Here is a 20,585-nt window from a genome sequence, read left to right as displayed (position 1 = left end):
TGGTCGCGGGAGATAGAAATATTTCATAGTGCTGACTTGTGCACTTGTGAGATTTCAGCGGCTTCTGCAGTGAAGAGGTAGTATGCATTTAGAAGTGAATATCTCGCGAGCTATGTAGGAATCTATTGTTTCCCTGTCATTCAACTTATATTTTATTTAATTGCTGGACCATTGACACCAGTAAGTGTTTTACGGTAATAAATGACATTCTTAAAAGTACTTCTGCTATCGTACTCATCATTTAAAGTCGTTAAAATAGTACCTGCAGATTTTAATTAATAGCAATCTTTCATTTATAAATTTATATGTTACATTCAAAATTCTCAATTGCCGAGTGATAGGAACCTTCGACCATTCGATTCATGTGTGTATTCATATTGTATACTGTAGACCCAGCAGTATTTTGTATGTAATGCGGCAACTACGTATCTCAGCCCCTAGACAACGAAACCAGCCAAAACTTTAAATATTTCAACTCTCTGAGGGTACGTAGTTGAGGGCCACCATTAATTTTTTTGAAATCCTGCAAACTTTTCTTTATAGACACATTAAAGCTTAAGCTGAAAAATTTTTTAGTTTAACAAACCAATTCCAGGCCTCTTCTGTTAATTTCTTTCTCTGCGCCATTCAGCCGTTGTCTTCGGCTGCTGTAAATATAAAATCTCATTTACAGGTTGGTAGCTTAATTTTTGATTTATGCTTTTTTCGCTTCAGTGTGTTGGCTGGCGAGAACAGTTTTGGTGATTTTTCTGACTCGTCTTTCATTTCTGATGAAGTCTGGTGAAAGCTGTAGAATTGACGTATATATTCTTCAGTAAGCCTTGATGTTCAAGGGCTGCGAGTAATGGTTTTGTTCAACCTGAATAAAAAACTCTCTCTTAAGATATGTATTCCAGATCAGTTAGTAATTCATACTGCATGTTTCGCTTACGACTAGCAAATGGTACACAGTGCTACACATTGAGGTGACAAAAGTCATGGGATACCTCCTAATATTGTGTCGGACCTCCTTTTGCCTGGCATAAGACAGCAACTGGACGTGACATGGACTCATCAAGACTCTGGATGTCCCCTTCAGGAATATTTACCCTTGCTGCCTCTATAGCTGTCCGTAATTGCTAAAGTGTTGCCGTTGCATGATTTAATGCATAAATTGACCTCTAGAGTATGTCCTTTAAATGTTCGATGAAATTCATGTCGCGCGATCTGGGTGGCCAAACGACTCGTAAGAATTGTCCAGGATGTTCTTCGAACCAATCGCGAACAATTGTGGCTTAGTGACATGGCACTTGCCATCCATAAAAATTATATCGTTCCTTACGAACGTGACCTCCATGAATGGCTGCAAATGGTCTCGAAGTAGCCGAATATTCGAAGAACCCAGTCCATTCGTTGTGAACAGAGCCCACACCATTACGAAACTACCATCAGCTTGGACAGTGTCTTGTTGACAACTTGGGTCCTTGCCTTCGTGGTGTCTGTGCCTCACTCAAACCCTACCATCAGCTCTTACCAGCTGAAATCTGGACTCATCAGACCAGGTCACGTTTTTCCAGTCGTCTAGGTTGCAAGCGCATGTTCACGAGCCCATAACCCATTAACGCCAAATTTATCCGCACTATGCTAACAGACACGCTCGTCGTAAGTCCCACATTGATTTCTGTGGTTATTTCAGGCAGTGTTACTTATCCGTTAGCACTGACAACTGCACGCAAACCCCGCTGCTCTTGGTCTTTAAGTGAAGGTTGTCGACCACTGCGTTGTCCATGGTGAGGGGAATATCTGAAATTTGATATTCTCGGCACACTCTTGACACAGTGGATCGCGGAGTATTGGATTCCCTAACGAATTCCGAAACTGAATGTCTCGTGGGTCTGGCTCCAGCTACCCTTTCGCGTTCAAAGTCCGTTAATTCTCTTCGTGCTGCCATAATCACGTCGGAAACCTTTTCACATGAATCACTTGAGTACAAACGACGGCTCCGTCAATGCACTGCCCTTTGATATCTCGTGTACGCGATATTGTCGCATTTTGTATGCAGGATGTTCGGAAATTCCCGCTACAAACTTAAAGGAATTTTAGAGGGGGTGAGTACGCAATATTCTCAATAGGAATCGTTGCCAAGAAACGCTGACCTTACCCAAAGTTTAATTTGTGAGACTCATGTAGAGAGAGATGAAGATCCGCTGGCACGAGTTATGCTCGCTGCACCACGAACTGAAGAGACCAGGTGGGATGGAGAATGTGTAGCAGAAAATGCTTCGTGGGCACCGTGTCTGTGACAACGTTTGGTGGTCGCCACATCGACCCGCATCAGTACTGTTCTGTACGTAGAATATTCTGGGTTCTTTTTTGTTTTGGAATAGTGTAAACATGCAATGTCTAAGTGTTGATACAAAAAAAAAAATCTGCTTAGTTGATAACTTGATGTTTCATTATGTTTGCTTTCGAATTATTATTTAATAATTGTACTGTGTCACGCCAAATTCAGTTCCTCAAGCAGAAGTTCAATAAAACCATAATAGAGTCGAAACGGTGTGTTTCCTGACATGGTTCCTCTACAAGTTCCAGAATTTTGTAAGACAGAAACGCTGTTTCTTTTTAAGTAAATGATTTAGGAAATCGGCAGTAACTTTTTTGAAAAAAAAAGAAACCTGCTCGATTGATTTAGGGGAAACATGTGAAACCAAAATCACGGCAGTCAGAAAGGAATTCGAAATTAGCTCTTAGAAAACCTGAGTCCACAGCATCACCTCGTCCAGTCTTTGCTTCTTTTTAGCGGTCGTAGTGCACCATTTAGTCGTAGAGCCGTATTGATGGCTATTTTCTAAAGAAATAGAGACTGGTTGACGTAGTCATAGTAGGAGCAACACTCGTAAAGAAGAATCTTGGCAGAATAGGAAAAATACCGGAATGAGTAGCGTAGAATGTTAAATACATTCTACCTGAAACTATTGTAACTAAGGCAAAAATTACCACACTGAAAAGAAGAGAGATGAATTGTTCATAGGCAGTTCAAATTTTATGTTTTTTTATTTATTGATATAAATTATGTACAAAAATTGCACCCACTGTATACGAGGTCCATTCGTAACAGTATAAATATACCACAACGATTCACTCATCATATTTCACTACATACACTTCACACATTTAACACAATAAACACAAATCGGACAAATGCAGTGGAAATCGTCTTTTCATTGTTGTCAGGATAAGTTTACATCGCACTTTACTTATGTTGGCGTGTTATACATGAGTCAAATGCACAAGTCTGCTTACATTTATACTGATACTTTCATGTGATATTGTAGTTGTAATGCTTGCTACCAGAGCGGGCAAAGAGTGATGCTTTGAATTCCATCACACACAGAAGGTCAGTAATACAGTTTTGCAGATAGTATTCTTGTGACTTTTAAATCATTTTTTGCTGAGAAGATGGGGTATGTCATGGATAGTTACAAATGAGATTCGTGATAGTAACCAAATAGGCTCTGGTGCAGGTCATCCTGAGTAATAAGTAGTTAACTGCTGTTATAAGATACACAGTCTCACTAAACATAACAGCTTTAAAATTTATCCTTTATTTCACTGAGTCAGTTGGACATTTATTTTTATGACTACTATTTTCTATCAATATTTGATCAGTTTCAGAACAGTGGAGTTGTGTACTGTCTGATGTGTAGTTCCACAGCGATACGAAGCTTTGCTTACGGAACTACACTGCTCTGAAGAAGATAAAACATTGATCGAAATTGTGCCTGACAAAAACAAATATGCGACTGTGGCGGTGAAATTATAAATTTTTAATTTGCTGAATATCATAATCTTTAAAATGGCTGTTAAGAGCAACTGCGGGTAAGCTTCGATCATAAAGTAAACAGCCAATCAATTGCCGGAACTGTTCCGGTAACTGATTGGCTGTTCCCTTTATTAATCGAAGCTGTTAAATATCTTGCGCGAATACGTCGGCAATAGCGAAATATAACAACTACTGTAAATAATACTGACAGATTTAGGGCCAGAGGCTACAATCTAGGCTCCTGCAATGTGGGCCATATTTCTAACATTGCTTCGTATCTACATCAGAAAGACCACTGGAATGTCTACGAAACTGATATGGAAAACGGCAGTCACACTCCGTGAAAGTACACGAGAAAACTTGGAAATAAGACGCTTGCTTAGACATTGTACACTACGTATAATGCTAAACTGTAAACATTACTAAATTTACACGCACCAGATACGTGTCTTGAAGGAGCTACAAAAATTGATGTATGCGACTCTATGGAGACTTGAACATATTTTAAACTGTAGTAAATGAGTATTTCATATGTACACGAGCATCTAAATGCTTCCATTCTCTGAACATCTGTTCAGATCGTTCATCCCGATACGGGTTAGCGGTCCTTTGTACTTGCTCTAAACAACAGGTACAGACGTGGCACTGTCTACAGCGTGCTGGTTGGCTTTACTAGGAGAGGATGTGGTACTGTATTCAGTGTGCTGGTTCGCTTTAATAGAAGAGGACGTGGTATTTTCTACAGTGTCATGGTTGGCTTTAATAGAAGAGCTAGGAGATCTCTGATCACCATCGAAGATCATGTTGTCGATTCCTCTTTCGCAGTTTTCTTTGGGTTGCTCGTCTGAAACAAGAAAAAAGATGTAAACACGTGAATTAAGTAAAAAGAAAGAAGATTCGTAAGACTAGAAGGAAAAGTAATGCACGAAGCATGCTTGCTAAAGCAATAAAGTGCAAGAGAAAATACCAAGAGAGTCATTTATCATTTGTTTTTTGATATTCTTGTTGTGCAATGCAGTCACAGTGAATTTTTTTTTCTTTTTGACGAAGCCTTTACAAATACTTCACAGAATTCTTTTACATGATGCACTGAATATACAGGGTGTTACAAAAAGGTACGGCCAAACTTCCAGGAAACATTCCTCACACACAAATAAAGAAAAGATGTTATGTGGACATATGTCCGGAAACGCTTAATTTCCATGTTAGAGCTCATTTTAGTTTCGTCAGTATGTACTGTACTTCCTCGATTCACCGCCAGTTGGCCCAATTGAAGAAAGGTAATGTTGACTTCAGTGCATGTGTGAACGTTCTGTGAACATTTGGGCAGTCATTGTTGGTGATATCTTGATGTTCTTCCACCTACGCTCAATGGAGCACGTTATCATGATTTCACACGGGATACTCTACCTGTGCTGCTAGAACATGTGTCTTTACAAGTACGACACAATATGTGGTTCATGCACGATGGAGCTCCTGCACATTTCAGTCGAAGTGCTCAACAATAGATTCAGTGACCGATGGATTGGTAGAGGCGGACCAATTCCATGGCCTCCACGCTCTCCTGACCTCAACCCTCTTGACTTTCATTTATGGGGGCATTTGAAAGCTCTTGTCTACGCAACCCCGGTACCAAATGTAGAGACTCTTCGTGCTCGTATTGTGGACGGCTGTGAAGACATCAACGTGAGCACTGGCATGCTCTTGAAAAAGACTGTACTACGATTCTGAATTTGTTACATATACAGTTATTCTGCTGGAAGATGATGTCGCCGTCAGAGAAAACATCAAGCCTGAAGGAATGCAGGTGGTCCACAGTCCCTTTCACGAACTCCACACCTGTTACAGTGAAGTCGATTACTTCCACAGGTCCTACGGAAGCCCGAGTGAATGTCCGACATAACGTAAAGCTACTAATGGCTCGCGTCCGTGGCGCGGAACATTTTTCGAGCAGCCATACTCCTGGATGACGGTGTATCGACCTGATGTAACAAGAAACGTGATTCCATTGATCCATGATCCAATCTCGATGGTCCTGTACTTACTGCAATAGTAATCGATGAGGCCGTTGGGCCAACATCGCAATACGTTGCACTCGTCTTCTTCGAAGCCTCCGGTTCATCAATGTGCATTGAACGGTGTTCTCCGAACCACTTATGCCTGAAAACTCATTGTACTTTGGCGTCAAATATTCCACAGATCGCCGCCCATCCTGTTTTATCGAGTTGGTATGCGTCCGACCCCAAATTTCTGTGATGAGGTGTGGATATCTTACAGCGTGTCGAATGCTCGTGATTTCACCGTCCTTGAACTACTTTCTATATGTGCTCAACACAGTAGCACACGAACGAACGACTAGCTTCGCGGTTTGGAAAATGCTCGTTTTCAGGCGCCAGATCATTACAATCTGCCCTTTTGTCAAGGTCGTTTGTGTCAGCACGTATTTTTCCAGTTTGCGACCCGTATCTCTCTTGGAATGATTTCCCATTCATATCCACTCTGTTTACATAATTTTCTTACTGCATCACATGCCCGCAGTGACGCTCAGCCGTGTTCAGTCTACTGGTATCTGGCAGCCACAATGATTTCACTCATCAATATAGACGTCGTTGTGGATATATAGGTTGTCTGAAACCTTTTGGGTCAAATTGAAACAGGTGATAGTGGGCCCACAACCGATTATATTGAGACAGGTAACTAATGGTCGAAAATCCATAGTTATCGTGTTATGGACATACACAGTGTACACCACGGAACAACACCTTGGTTCGTAGTAACTGTTTAAAGCGATGACCTCAAGTCTCAGTGCATGTATTGCAACGGTTCATGCAGTTGTGCCTCACTCTCGAAAGTATCCCAGGTGTTGCACACTGGAAACAAACATACTGTACATATCCCAGCTTCTAGCACGTCGTCATGTGACAAATGCATGCATCGCATCAGTGCATTAACTTGTGCCACACACACACCACTATCATTGGTGCCACATGTCAATTGCATCAGGCAGCTTGTGATCTGTCCATGGTGAGGAGTGTAACTGTGCTCAACGCATGATGCGAAGTCAAAGATTGAACATTACTCGTCAGGAGAGTTGCCATACAATCATTTAATGTGTGGTGTGGCAGGATGTAGTACCCGTAAAACAACGCGAATATACAGAGAACGCTTCCCAATGAGGTGTTATCCTAACTGTGTAAGGAATCCAGATTTTATGGACCTTACATGAGCTTGATCCATAACAACAGGACGATACAGTATGAGATCCTCGGAAAATAATAATTATATGAGGGTCACTCCAAAAGAAATGCACACTATTTTTGTAAAAATACAGTTTTCATTCTGTATGTGTGAAAGTTTTACAGTGTGTAGATACATCCTTCCTGCTTGTTTTTAAACTTAGTTCAACCTGTTCCCGTGAGTGGCGCCGTCACAGCATGTCTTCAAGATGACTGCTACACTTGACGTTCGTCAGAAGCAACGTGCTGTCATACAATTCCTGTGTTGTGAAAACGAGACAGTGGGAAACATCCACAAGAGGTTGAAAAGGGTGTATGGAGATGCTGCTGTCGATCGCAGTACAGTTAGTAAGTGGGCAAGCAGGTTACGCGGTGAAAGTGGGCACGTCAATATTGAGGACTGTCCTCACAGAGGCAGGCCTCGTACAGCACACACTCCAGACAATGTGCAGAGAGTTAACGAATTGGTGACTGCTGACAGACGCCTCACAGTGAACGAATTGTCACGCTACGTTGGGATAGAGGAAGGAAGTGTTTGCAGAACACTGAAAGTGTTGGCGTTAAAAAGGGTTTGTGCCAGGTTGTTTCCCAGGATGTTGACAGTGGCTCACAAAGAAACAAGAAAAACGGTATGCAGTGAACTTTTGGAACAGTACGAGAATGGTGAAGATGAATTTCTTGGAAGAATTGTGACAGGTGATGAAAAATGGCTCCATCATCTTTCACCGGAGACGAAGAGGTAATCAATGGAGTGGCGTCATGCAAATTCACCCAAGGAAAAAAAATTCAAAACCACACCTTCTGCTGGAAAAGTTATGGCTACGGTGTTTTTCGATTCCGAAGGACTCTTGCTTGTGGATATCATGCCAAGTGGAACCACCAAAAATTCTGATACATATGTGACGACACTGAAGAAACTTCAAGCTCGACTGAGTCATGTTCAACCACATTGGCAAAAGCAGGATGTTTTTCTGCTGCACGACAATGCACGGCCACATGTTAGTCAAAAATCCATGGAAGCGATCACAAAACTCGGGTGGACAACACTGAAACACCCGCCTTACCGTCCTGACCTGCCTCCATGTGACTATCATCTCTTTGGGAAACTGAAAGACTCTCTTCATGGATCAAGGTTTGAAGATGATGACTCCCTTGTGCACGCTGCCAAACTGTGGCTCTGACATTTTGGTCCAGAATTTTACCGTGAGGGTATACAGGCGCTGGTTCCAAGATGGTGTAAGGCAGTTGAGAGGGATGAAAATTATGTGGAGAGATGAAAATATTGTTCCTAAAGGATGCATCTACTCACTGTAAAACTTTCAAACATGTAGAACAAAACATGGATTTAAAAAAAAAATAGTGTGCATTTCTTTTGGAGTGAACCTCATTTTACATCAACAAAAGGCAATTGCAGTTAATCTCGTGTACCAAAAGCTAACAAAACAATCTCTACCAATATGGACAGTGGCATGGAACAAACAAGTTGAAGTGAAACGCATTTTGGAGACGAACCGAGCAGGTGGTTAATGATATCGTATAACTCCCATTTAGCAAGAGAACGGCCAGCTTCAGTGCAGAAATGGATAAGGCCAGAACAGTGCCTTATTCATTTTAACTAAATAAGGCTGGGACCGAGGATAAGTGGCTGCATGTCATTAAAAGGGTTAGGCTGCGACGCAGCATGAAAAATAAAAATATATTCACCTCTAGCGAGACGGTGATTGACTGAAGCAATACTTGGTGACGCAGACACGACTCGACACGGTGGTGAGATCCTCGTCTCGCAGCAGACTGCAGAAGTGTGTGGAAATAAGCGAAGGCATTGAGAGTTTGCGTTCTGCGAAGTGAGGATGATATGTTTCACATATTGTGGCGACTGACAGCAAAGCGGTATGAAACTTCCTGGCAGATTAAAACTGTGTGCCCGACCGAGACTCGAACTCGGGACCTTTGCCTTTCGTGGGCAAGTCACTCTGCTGCGGAGAATCTCATTCTGGAAACATCCCCTAGGCTGTGGCTAAGCCATGTGTCCGCAGTATCCTTTCTTTCAGGAGTGCTAGTTCTGCAAGGTTCGCAGGAGAGCTTCTGTAAAGTTTGGAAGGTAGGAGACGAGATACTGGCAGAAGTAAAGCTGTGAGTACCGGACGTGAGTCGTGCTTCGGTAGCTCAGATGGTAGAGCACTTGCCCGCGAAAGGCAAAGGTCCCGAGTACGAGTCTCGGTCGGGCACACAGTTTTAATCTGCCAGGAAGTTTCATATCAGCGCACACTCCGCTGCAGAATGAAAATCTCATTCAGCAAAGCGGTAGTTAATTATTCCTTTGGGACTTTTTGCGGACAATATCGAGAGTGCATTAGCCATTATTTCGACTAGGGAAAGATTAAAGTTCTGCAGAATGCAGGAAAGTTGCGACTGAGTGAATTCAGTCAAGGCCAAAATAGGGAATTAGCGTTTCAGATCCAGCACAGAGAAAACACCGTTGCAGATGCCGCTTGGTAAAGTACCATTGCACATTAGGCCAGAGTAAATGTTGAGTCTAGAATTTGCTGACTCCAACTTGTGTACCGTTTGACTATTGGATATCAAAAAATGGTTCAAATGGCTATGAGCACTATGGGACTTAACTTCTGAGGTCATCAGTCCCCTAGAACTTGTAACTACATAAACCTAACTAACCTAAGGACATCACACACATCCATGCGCGAGGCAAGATTCGAACCTGCGACCGTAGCGGTCGCGCGGTTCCAGACTGTAGTGCCTAGAATATCAAAAGCTAGGATACTAACCTACTCTCACACTGAGTACATGAGAGTTTTTTTTTCATTGGCTCTCAAAAAGAAAATTTATTCTCCACCAACTCAGTGCAACTACGACAACGAAGATTTAAATGAGCTATTGAGGATTTTTCATAATCATTCTTTCCTGTGAAAAAAATTTTTATGTGTAGAGATAACGACTTCAATAATCTTCATTTCAAGGTGTCCAAGACTTAAATATTTTGATACTGAGTGTCAAAGTAATTGAACATGATTGTTGTTTATTACTTGACCCCTGAAAGCAACAGTTGATAAATTATATGTAGAATAAAAACAAGGGAATAGCTGTTTGTTCTTTCTAGAATAAACGCCGGCCGTTAAGGCCGAGCGGTTCTAGGCGCTTCAGTCGGAAACTGCGCTGCTGCTACGGTCGCAGGTTCGAATCCTGCCTCGAGCATGAATGTGTGTGATGTCCTTAAGTTAGTTTGCTATAAGTAGTTCTACGTCTAGGGGACTGATGACAGCAGATGTTAAGTCTCATAGTCCTCAGAGCCATTTGAACCATTTGAACTAGAATAAACCCTAAACTTTCATTTTTATTAATTCATGCATTCTAGGTACTTGACAAAAGCATTTCTAATGATTTTTGTTATGATTCGCACCTGATATTAGCTGCCTTACAGTGCCAGTATCATATTTATTTAGAATGTCTGTTTGACACTCTGAGCTTGAGAAGACAGTTCAGATGTTTTGTCCATTCGCATGCTAAGTGGTAAGCTAAGTTTGCATACATTAGTACACACTCTGTGCAGATACAAAGTTTAGATGTATGACAACCGGAAGAAGTTTATCTATGTGAACACAAGATTACGAGAGATGGGGTCATTCATGCCACAGAGAGCCGGCGAAGCTTCCTGTCAAAGATGAGTCCTAACACCAGACCTTGAGGAGATGGTGTTGGATCGTGGACGACCACCTAGCACTATGCATCCGTCATTGTTGTTGTTGTTGTGGTCTTCAGTCCTGAGACTGGTTTGATGCAGCTCTCCATGCTAGTCTATCCTGTGCAAGCTTCTTCATCTCCCAGTACCTACTGCAACCTACATCCTTCTGAATCTGCTTAGTGTATTCATCGCTTGGTCTCCCTCTACGATTTTTACCCTCCACGCTGCCCTCCAATGCTAAATTTGTGATCCCTTGGTGCCTCAAAACATGTCCTACCAAACGATCCCTTCTTCTAGTCAAGTTGTGCCACAAACTTCTCTTCTCCCCAATCCTATTCAATACCTCCTCATTAGTTACGTGATCTACCCGCCTTATCTTCAGCATTCTTCTGTAGCACCACCTTTCGAAAGCTTCTATTCTCTTCTTGTCCACACTATTTATCGTCCATGTTTCACTTCCATACATGGCTACACTCCATACAAATACTTTCAGAAACGACTTCCTGACACTTAAATCTATACTCGATGTTAACAAATTTCTTTTCTTCAGAAACGATTTCCTTGCCATCGCCAGTCTACATTTTATATTCTCTCTACTTCGACCATCATCAGTTATTTTACTCCCTAAATAGCAAACCTCCTTTACTATTTTAAGTGTCTCATTTCCTAATCTAATATCCTCAGCATCACCCGATTTAATTTGACTACATTCCATTATCCTCGTTTTGCTTTTGTTGATGTTCATCTTATATCCTCCTTTCAAGCCACTGTCCATTCCGTTCAACTGCTCTTCCAAGTCTTTTGCTGCCTCTGACCGAATTACAATGTCATCGGCGAACCTCAAAGTTTTTACTTCTTCTCCATGAATTTTAATGCCTACTCCGAATTTTTCTTTTGTTTCCTCTACTGCTTGCTCAATATACAGATTGAATAACATCGGGCAGAGGCTACAACCCTGTCTCACTCCTTTCCCAACCACTGCTTCCCTTTCATGCCCCTCGACTCTATTAACTGCCATCTGGTTTCTGTACAAATTGTAAATAGCCTTTCGCTCCCTGTATTTTACGCCTGCCACCTTCAGAATTTGAAAGAGAGTATTCCAGTTAACATTGTCAAAAGCTTTCTCTAAGTCTACAAATGCTAGAAACGTAGGTTTGCCTTTTCTTAATCTTTCTTCTAAGATAAGTCGTAAGGTTAGTATTGCCTCACATGTTCCAACATTTCTACGGAATCCAAATTGATCTTCCCCGAGGTCCGCTTATACCAGTTTTTCCATTCCTCTGTAAAGAATTCGCGTTAGTATTTTGCAGCTGTGACTTATTAAACTGATAGTTCGGTAATTTTCACATCTGTCAACACCTGCTTACTTTGGGATTGGAATTATTATATTCTTCTTGAAGTACGAGGGAATTTCGCCTGTCTCATACATCTTGCTCACCAGATGTTAGAGTTTTGTCATGACTGGCTCTCCCAAGGCCATCAGTAGTTCTAATGGAATTTTGTCTACTCCCGGGGCCTTGTTTCGACTCAGGTCTTTCAGTGCTCTGTCAAACTCTTCACGCAGTATCTTATCTCCCATTTCGTCTTCATCTACATCCTCTTCCATTTCCATAATATTGTCCTCAAGTACTTAGCCCTTGTATAGACCCTCTATATACTCCTTCCACCTTTCTGCCTTCCCTTCTTTGCTTAGAACTGGGTTGCCATCTGAGCTCTTGATATTCATACAAGTGGTTCTCTTCTCTCCAAAGGTCTCTTTAATTTTCCTGTAGGCAGTATCTATCTTACCTCTAGTGAGACAAGCCTCTACATCCTTACGTTTGTCCTCTAGCCATCCCTGCTTAGCCATTTTGCACTTCCTGTCGATTTCATTTTTGAGACGTTTGTATTCCTTTTTGCCTGCTTCATTTAATGCATTTTTATATTTTCTCCTTTCATGAATTAAATTCAATATTTCTTCTGTTACCCAAGGATTTCTATTAGCCCTCGTCTTTTTACCTACTTGATCCTCTGATGCCGTCACTACTTCATCCCTCAGAGCTACCCATTCTTCTTCTACTGTATTTCTTTCCCCCATTCCTGTCAATTGTTCCCTTATGCTCTCCCTGAAACTCTCTACAACCTCTCGTTTTTTCAGTTTATCCAGGTCCCATATCCTTAAATTCCCACCTTTTTGCAGTTTCTTCAGTTTCAATCTGCAGATCATAACCAATAGTTTGTGGTCAGAATCCACATCTGCCCCTGGAAATGTCTTACAATTTAAAACCTGGTTCCTAAATCTCTGTCTTACCATTATATAATCTATCTGATACCTTTTAGTATCTCCAGGATTCTTCCAGGTATACAACCTTCTTTTATGATTCTTGAACCGTTAGCTATGATTAAGTTATGCTCTGTGCAAAATTCTACAAGGCGACTTCCTCTTTCATTTCTTCCCCCCAATCCATATTCACCTACTATGTTTTCTTCTCTCCCTTTTCCTACTGACGAATTCCAGTCACCCATGATTATTAAATTTTCGTCTCCCTTCACTACCTGAATAATTTCTTTTATCTCGTCATACATTTCATCAATTTCTTCATCATCTGCAGAGCTAGTTGGCATATAAACTTGTACTACTGTAGTAGGCATGGGCTTTGTGTCTATCTTGGCCACAATAATGCGTTCACTATGCTGTTTGTAGTAGCTTACCCGCACTCCTATTTTTTTATTCATTATTAAACCTACTCCTGCATTACCCCTATTTGATTTTGTATTTATAACCCTGTAATCACCTGACGAAAAGTCTTGTTCCTCCTGCCACCGAACTTCACTAATTCCCACTATATCTAACTTTAACCTATCCATTTCCCTTTTTAAATTTTCTAACCTACCTGCCCGATTAAGGAACCTGACATTCCACGCTCCGATCCGTAGAACACCAGTTTTCTTTCTCCTGATAACGACGTCCTCTTGAGTAGTCCCCGCCCGGAGATCCGAATGGGGGACTATTTTACCTCCGGAATATTTTACCCAAGAGGACGCCATCATCATTTAATCATACAGTAAAGCTGCATGTCCTCGGGAAAAATTACGGCTGTAGTTTCCCCTTGCTTTCAGCCGTTCGCAGTACCAGCACAGCAAGGCCGTTTTGGTTAATGTTACAAGGCCAGATCAGTCAAGCATCCAGACTGTTGCCCCTGCAACTACTGAAAAGGCTGCTGCCCCTCTTGAGGAACCACATGTTTGTCTGGCCTTTCAACAGATACCCCTCCGTTGTGGTTGCACCTACGGTACGGCCATCTGTATCGCTGAGGCACGCAAGCCTCCCCACCAACGGGAAGGTCCATGGTTCATTATGCCCGTCATTATGCCTGTGAAATGTACACTTTTAAGGACACAATGTGATGAGTACCGGTGGAACAGTTATTACATCCCTATCATAAAGAACGTGTGCAAACAACCGGACTAAAGGATTTTCAGCCCTGCAGTCACTTTTGTCAATGGATTATCTGCAGCAGTGCTTTATTGCCAAACTTAGTACAGTTTGTATTGTTCGCAGAAGAGGCCCCACTCACCCCTGATAGTGTTTACAACAGCTGCAACACCCACATTGGTGGCCACTAACAATGATTCTCTGTCAACATATGAGTGGGCACTTTCCAAGATTACCTTCTAGGACCTTATTTGCTGCCTCTCCATCTGACTGGCCAATGTTACCAGATGTAGCTGCGAGATGTGCTGACACAGTTCTTGGAGACTGTTCCCCGGTTGTTTGTGAAATAATATGGGTTCAAGACAATGGTGCACCAACACACTTCGATGTAAATGTCCACGAGCACCTAAATAACACGGACCCTCGTCATAGTATTGGAAGGGGAAGTCCTGTCCCACAGTCAGCACGATCTCCATATATCACCAGACTTTGAGGAGATGGTGTCAGGTCATGGCCGACCACCTAGCAGTATGCATCCGCTGGTGTATGAAACCTCCGTAGAAGCAGATGAAGACCTGCTTGTTAGGGTCAGAGCTGCCTCTCTCCTCGTATAACAAACAACAGGGATCTTTGAGAGAGTGTGGCAGAACTCCATGCCCCGTTGCATTTCATTGAGACTGACGGTCACCACTTTTTAATAATTTCTATGAGCTACATTGTTGTTAAGTGATGAACACTGTTTATGTCTATAACACAATAACTATGTTTATCTCAATATAATCGGTTGTGGATCCGGTATCACCTTCTTCAATTTGACCCAAAAAGTGTGAAACACCCTGTGTTTGTGGTGGACTGTTCTAGCTGCCAGACGAACTAGTGTGTATCTTGAAGAGTATGGAGAACAACTTGGAATATGGCGCCTGCAGAAGGCGAGTTCCCTGGAGATCTTACCTGGAGGGGGCGTGTTCCATGGCTGCTCCTCAGCTCTGGTGCACGTGGCGTAAATGGTGTAGCCCGCCACGGCCAGGCCTGCTGACAGGTAGAACACCGCATCCCATCCTGATCGCGTCCTCTGTAGACATACAAGCACAGGAGTTACCCCACCGTGCAGCATCACATCTCGTTGAGCAAGACCTAAGAGTACCCTATGGATTAGCTTTACTGAAAGGGCCGCTGACTAGTCAGAACTACTGAATCTGCAAAACAACGAAAATTTGAACCGTATCAGAACTCGAATACGGATTTTCTTCTTTTCCTGAAGAAATCCTTTAACCTTTAGGGCATCTGAAGACGTCTCCAGCCCTGTATCAAGTTTTCATTGTCAATAATGTTTCTCGCCTCAGAATGCTATTTATACGTTCACTCATCAAACAGTTCAAGCTTTATATAACAGCACATCACCAGATGGTATTTTTGGTGATTCTTGCAAGGCGTTTAATTGAGTAGACATGATACTCTCTTAGAAAAACTCTCACATTTTATGGAACTGATGGCTTTACACACATCTAATCTGAATCACTTAACAAACAGAATGCAAAGAGTTGTGCTGAATAATGCAGACGATGTCGTACAGGTAGAAACTTCTAGTGGCTCAGGAAAAAAACAATCACAGAAAGAGTCCCATAGGGTCCAATTTTGGGTCCACTGCTATTCCTGAATGACCTTCCACCTAAGATTCAACAAGAAAAATTGGTATTTTTGGAGGTGATACTAGTGTTATAATAAATTCCATATGAGAGAAATCAACATAATAGTTGTTAAAAGACATTTTCCAAAGAATTATCAAGTGATCTCTGAAAATGGGCTGTCCATAAATTTGGGAAAAGAAAAAAAACACTATATTCACTTCTGAGCAACAAGTAAAGTCATACCAAAAACTGATTTCATACATGAGCAGCAGTCAGTAAATAGGTAGAATGCTCCAGATCTTTTGGTGTAAATATTCACGAAAAATTTAACTGAAAGAAGGATATTACTAAGCTTCTCAAACAATAAAAAAAGTAAGAATAGCACTTGCTGTTCACCTAGAGGCGTGTTCAAGGAGGTAGGCATTTCAGCTGAGCCGTCCCAATACATATATTCGCTAATAAAATTCGTCATAAATAATCCATCATAACTTGAGAAGAACAGTAATGTACATACCCAAAACATTAGAGGGAGAAAAAAATTTTTTTTACTTATTGTTAAATCTGTCAGTAGTCAGAAAGGAGTTCACTACGTAGCAACCAAAATGTTTTATCATTTGACCAATAACACAAAATGCCTGACAGGTAGAGAAGCAAGTTTTAAATATGATTTAAAACCATTACTTGTGGACAATTCTACTCCACTGATGAATTTCCACTGAAAAAAATCGCAGCCAGGACTAAAAATAATGTGGCCATCAATGTTAACACCAATCATGTACACTATCCTGTGAACTGACTCGTTCCACATCATTCAATACAAAAAAAAGGTTCAAATGGCTGTAAGCACTATGGGACTTAACATCTGAGGCCATCAGTCCCCTAGACTTAGAATTACTTGAACCTAACTAACCTAAGGACAACACACACATCCATGCCCGAGGCAGGATTCGAACCTGCGACCGTAGCAGCAGCGCAGTTCCGGACTGAAGCGCCTAGAACCGCCGGCCACAGCGGCCGTCATTCAATAAAAGAATCGTTCAAACAATCTATGGACCATGCAACTAACTAACACAATTTGTCCCATGGGACATGTGATGACCTGGGAGAATTTAGTCGGTGGAGGGACGTGGATTCTGATTCCACGTCAATGAATATACCACATGTCCCTCATAAGAATCATGAGGCCTCATTTTCTCCCGTAATTCAACAGATACTTAGAATTTGATTTTTGCAGTGTGTAGAAGCCCAAAGAACTCACCACTTTCATGTGATGCCTAGCGTAGAGGAAAGTTTGGATTTGTTTACCTTTTCAAGAAAAACAATTTTTAAAGCAGGGTTTTACGTGTCCATTCGATAGAGTATTCCCAAATCGGTCAATTGGTATATTCGTATGTACATGAAAAGGAACATTAAAACACAACGATGATGGGTTGTCCAGCATCGAGCCGAATACCACCCTGACGCCCGATGCCTGCTACTACTGCCATACAGCACAGTAACGTATTCGCTGCTGGAGTATTGTTTAATCATGGTGTTTTATTGCACCTGTTAATACCGTAGCAATAAAAGGAATATCGTAACTGGCTAATTTGGGATGCTCTATCTACATCTAAATCTACATCTACATTTATACTCCGCAAGCCACCCAACGGTGTGTGGTGGAGGGCACTTTACGTGCCACTGTCATTACCTCCCTTTTCTGTTCCAGTCGCGTATGGTTCGCGGGAAGAACGACTGTCTGAAAGCCTTCGTGCGCGCTCGAATCTCTCTAATTTTACATTCGTGATCTCCTCGGGAGGTATAAGTAGGGGGAAGCAATATATTCGATACCTCATCCAGAAACGCACCCTCTCGAGACCTGGCGAGCAAGCTACACCGCGATGCAGAGCGCCTCTCTTGCAGAGTCTGCCACTTGAGTTTGTTAAACATCTCCGTAACGCTATCACGCTTACCAATTAACCCTGTGACGAAACGCGCCGCTCTTCTTTGGATCTTCTCTATCACCTCCGTCAACCCGATCTGGTACGGATCCCACACTGATGAGCAATACTCAAGTATAGGTCGAACGAGTGTTTTGTAAGCCACCTCCTTTGTTGATGGACTACATTTTCTAAGGACTCTCCCGATGAATCTCAACCTGGTACCCGCCTTACCAACAATTAATTTTATATGATCATTCCACTTCAAATCGTTCCGCACGCATACTCCCAGATATTTTACAGAAGTAACTGCTACCAGTGTTTGTTCCGCTATCATATAATCATACAATAAAGGATCCTTCTTTCTATGTATTCGCAATACATTACATTTGTCTATGTTAAGGGTCGGTTGCCACTCCCTGCACCAAGTGCCTATCCGCTGCAGATCTTCCTGCATTTCGCTACAATTTTCTAATGCTGGAACTTCTCTGTATACTACAGCGTCATCCGCGAGAAGCCGCATGGAACTTCCGACACTATCTAATAGGTCATTTATATATATTGTGAAAAGCAATGGTCCCATAACACTCTCCTGTGGCACGCCAGAGGTTACTTTAACGTCTGTAGATGTCTCTCCATTGATAACAACATGCTGTGTTCTGTTTGCTAAAAACTCTTCAATCCAGCCACACAGCTTGTCTGATATTACGTAGGCTCTTACTTTGTTTATCAGGCGACGTGCGGAACTGTGTCGAACGCCTTCCGGAAGTCAAGGAAAATAGCATCTACCTGGGAGCCTGTATCTAATATTTTCTGGATCTCATGAACAAATAAAGCGTGGAAAGGCAACGGCCATGCCACAGTGGTAACACCGGTTCCTGTCAGGTAATCGAAGTTAACTGCTAGGTCGCGGATAGCACTTGTATGGGTCACCATTCGGTCTATCGATCTCTGTTGGCAAGCGGGGTGCACTCAGCCCTTGTGAGGCAAACTGAGGAGCTACTGGACGGAGGAGCTGACAACAGTGGGGAGTACGGGGTGTTGAACACGTGCTCCTCCATATCCGATCTAATGACGCCTATAGGGTGAGGATGGCACGGAGGTCTGACGGTTTCGTTGGGCCTTTAATGCCTGTTGGGACGGAGTTTAGAACTTCTATCGAACGGAAACGTAAAATTCCGCTTTTAAAATAATTTTGTTGCAATGTGGTAACAACTGACACTTTGTATCGACACTGGGCGTCGTATGGTGGAGCTGATAAGCAGTATTTATTTGGGATGACTCCAGCTACATATTGGTAGGGCATGTTCTGAGGCATCAAGGGATCACAAATTTAGCATTGGAGGGCAGCGTGGAGGGTAAAAATCATATAGGGAGACCAAGAGATGAATACATTAAGCAGATTCAGAAGGATGTAGGTTGCAGTAAGTACTGGTAGATGAAGAACCTTGCACAGGATAGAGTAGCATGGAGAGCTGCATCAAACCAGTCTCAGGACTGAAGACCACAACAACAAAAACATATTGAAAAAAAGAAATTACAAACATCTGCCGAAACACCGGAGAAAATGCGCATGACGACTATTCGGAGGGAGTCCCTATGTAAATATTGCTTGACGGAAAAACTGAAGCAGCCAGAAGACATTGGCAGACGTCAGTGTAACTTTGTACACGCAGAGCTGCAGTTTTGTGTTACAGGTAGAACTGCCATCAGACTGCATTAGTCATTGCTGTTGTTCTTATTTGGTGGTGTTACCACGCCTCGTACTGGGTGTCAACAGCGTCGGATGTTGAGTGTGCACTGCGAACGAAAAGGAGATGCCGCGTACAGTGTTATCAGCTCCTAACAGTCTGAAAGGGGCGGAACTGTGGGTCTTCATTTGGCCTGCTGGGCGAATGATGTCATATACAAATTTGTGTGGCGTTCGAATATTATAGTGGCCCGATGTTGCACTGCATGGCAACTTTAGGGCTGCAGTACTCGGCATCAAGTTACCGGTCGACAACGTCTGATCGCAGCAGGGTAATATTGACTTATTGTGCAGCGAGAACATCGGCACTTCTTATCTATGCTTGTCATCCGAGGAAGAGTAACGGACTCAGTGCACCATTCTGTGTGATCCCACACTATTGGTCGGACACTAGCAGCAGTCAAGCTAGGGAATTACCCTCCCATACACAGGTTGCCGTTAACATCACAAAACGAAGGTCTGATATATAGTGGTGCTGTGCCTGGGGCGCATGGACTGTTGAATAATGGTTTCGCATTGTGTTGAGCAAAGCGTCGCGGTTTTGCACTACTACGGAGTATGATGGCAACTTGTGGAGAGCTCCCATTCTTCCAGTACTTCGGAGAGACACAGTGGTTTTGCTCCTGGAGTCATAGTGCAGGGATCTATTGCGTGTGACCTCAGATCATGGCTGGTAGCGTCCGCCTCCATAGCCGCTACGGCAGCTTTCCGCCTATCACGCAGGGGGCCCGGTTCCATTCCCGGCAGGGGACTGGATGTTGAGTGTCCTTCATCATCACTGACCCGCAAGTCGCCAAAGTGGCGTCAACTAAAAAGGACTTACAATACGGCAGCCAAACTCCCCCGCATGGGGCCTCCCGGCCAACAATGCCATACGATCATTTAATTTTTATGGCTGGTAGCGATTGAGGGAGCTCAGACGGCACAACAGTGCGTCAAGGTCATCCTATGTCCTCAGGTGTTACCTCTCATACTACAGTACCGTGGTTCCTGTTTTCAACAGGACTGTACCGGTCCACTCATGGAATGTGTGTCTATGGACTGTCTGCATAATGCTGAGGAACTCGAGTGGCCGGCAAGATCCGCAGACCTGTCTCCGATAAAGCAGGCGCAGAACCAGCTCGGACGTCAACTC

At 42.7% G+C, this 20,585-nt stretch overlaps 1 protein-coding gene across 1 annotated transcript in view; it reads right to left on the bottom strand.

The window, feature by feature from the left end:
* Positions 1 to 4,422: 4,422 nt before the first annotated feature.
* The window catches only part of LOC126474347 (sialin-like), a 68,782-nt gene continuing 52,619 nt past the window's right edge, over positions 4,423 to 20,585 (bottom strand). The window contains exons 5-6 of the mRNA XM_050101814.1: positions 15,105 to 15,225; positions 4,423 to 4,646 (exon numbers count right to left, since the gene is read on the bottom strand). Of these exons, the coding sequence (XP_049957771.1) occupies positions 4,423 to 4,646; positions 15,105 to 15,225 (345 nt within the window). The remainder of the gene's footprint in view (positions 4,647 to 15,104; positions 15,226 to 20,585) is intronic.

The sequence above is a fragment of the Schistocerca serialis genome, chromosome 4, assembly GCF_023864345.2.
Source record: "Schistocerca serialis cubense isolate TAMUIC-IGC-003099 chromosome 4, iqSchSeri2.2, whole genome shotgun sequence".
NCBI lineage: Eukaryota > Metazoa > Arthropoda > Insecta > Orthoptera > Acrididae > Schistocerca > Schistocerca serialis.
This window is presented reverse-complemented; position numbering and strand designations above follow the sequence as displayed.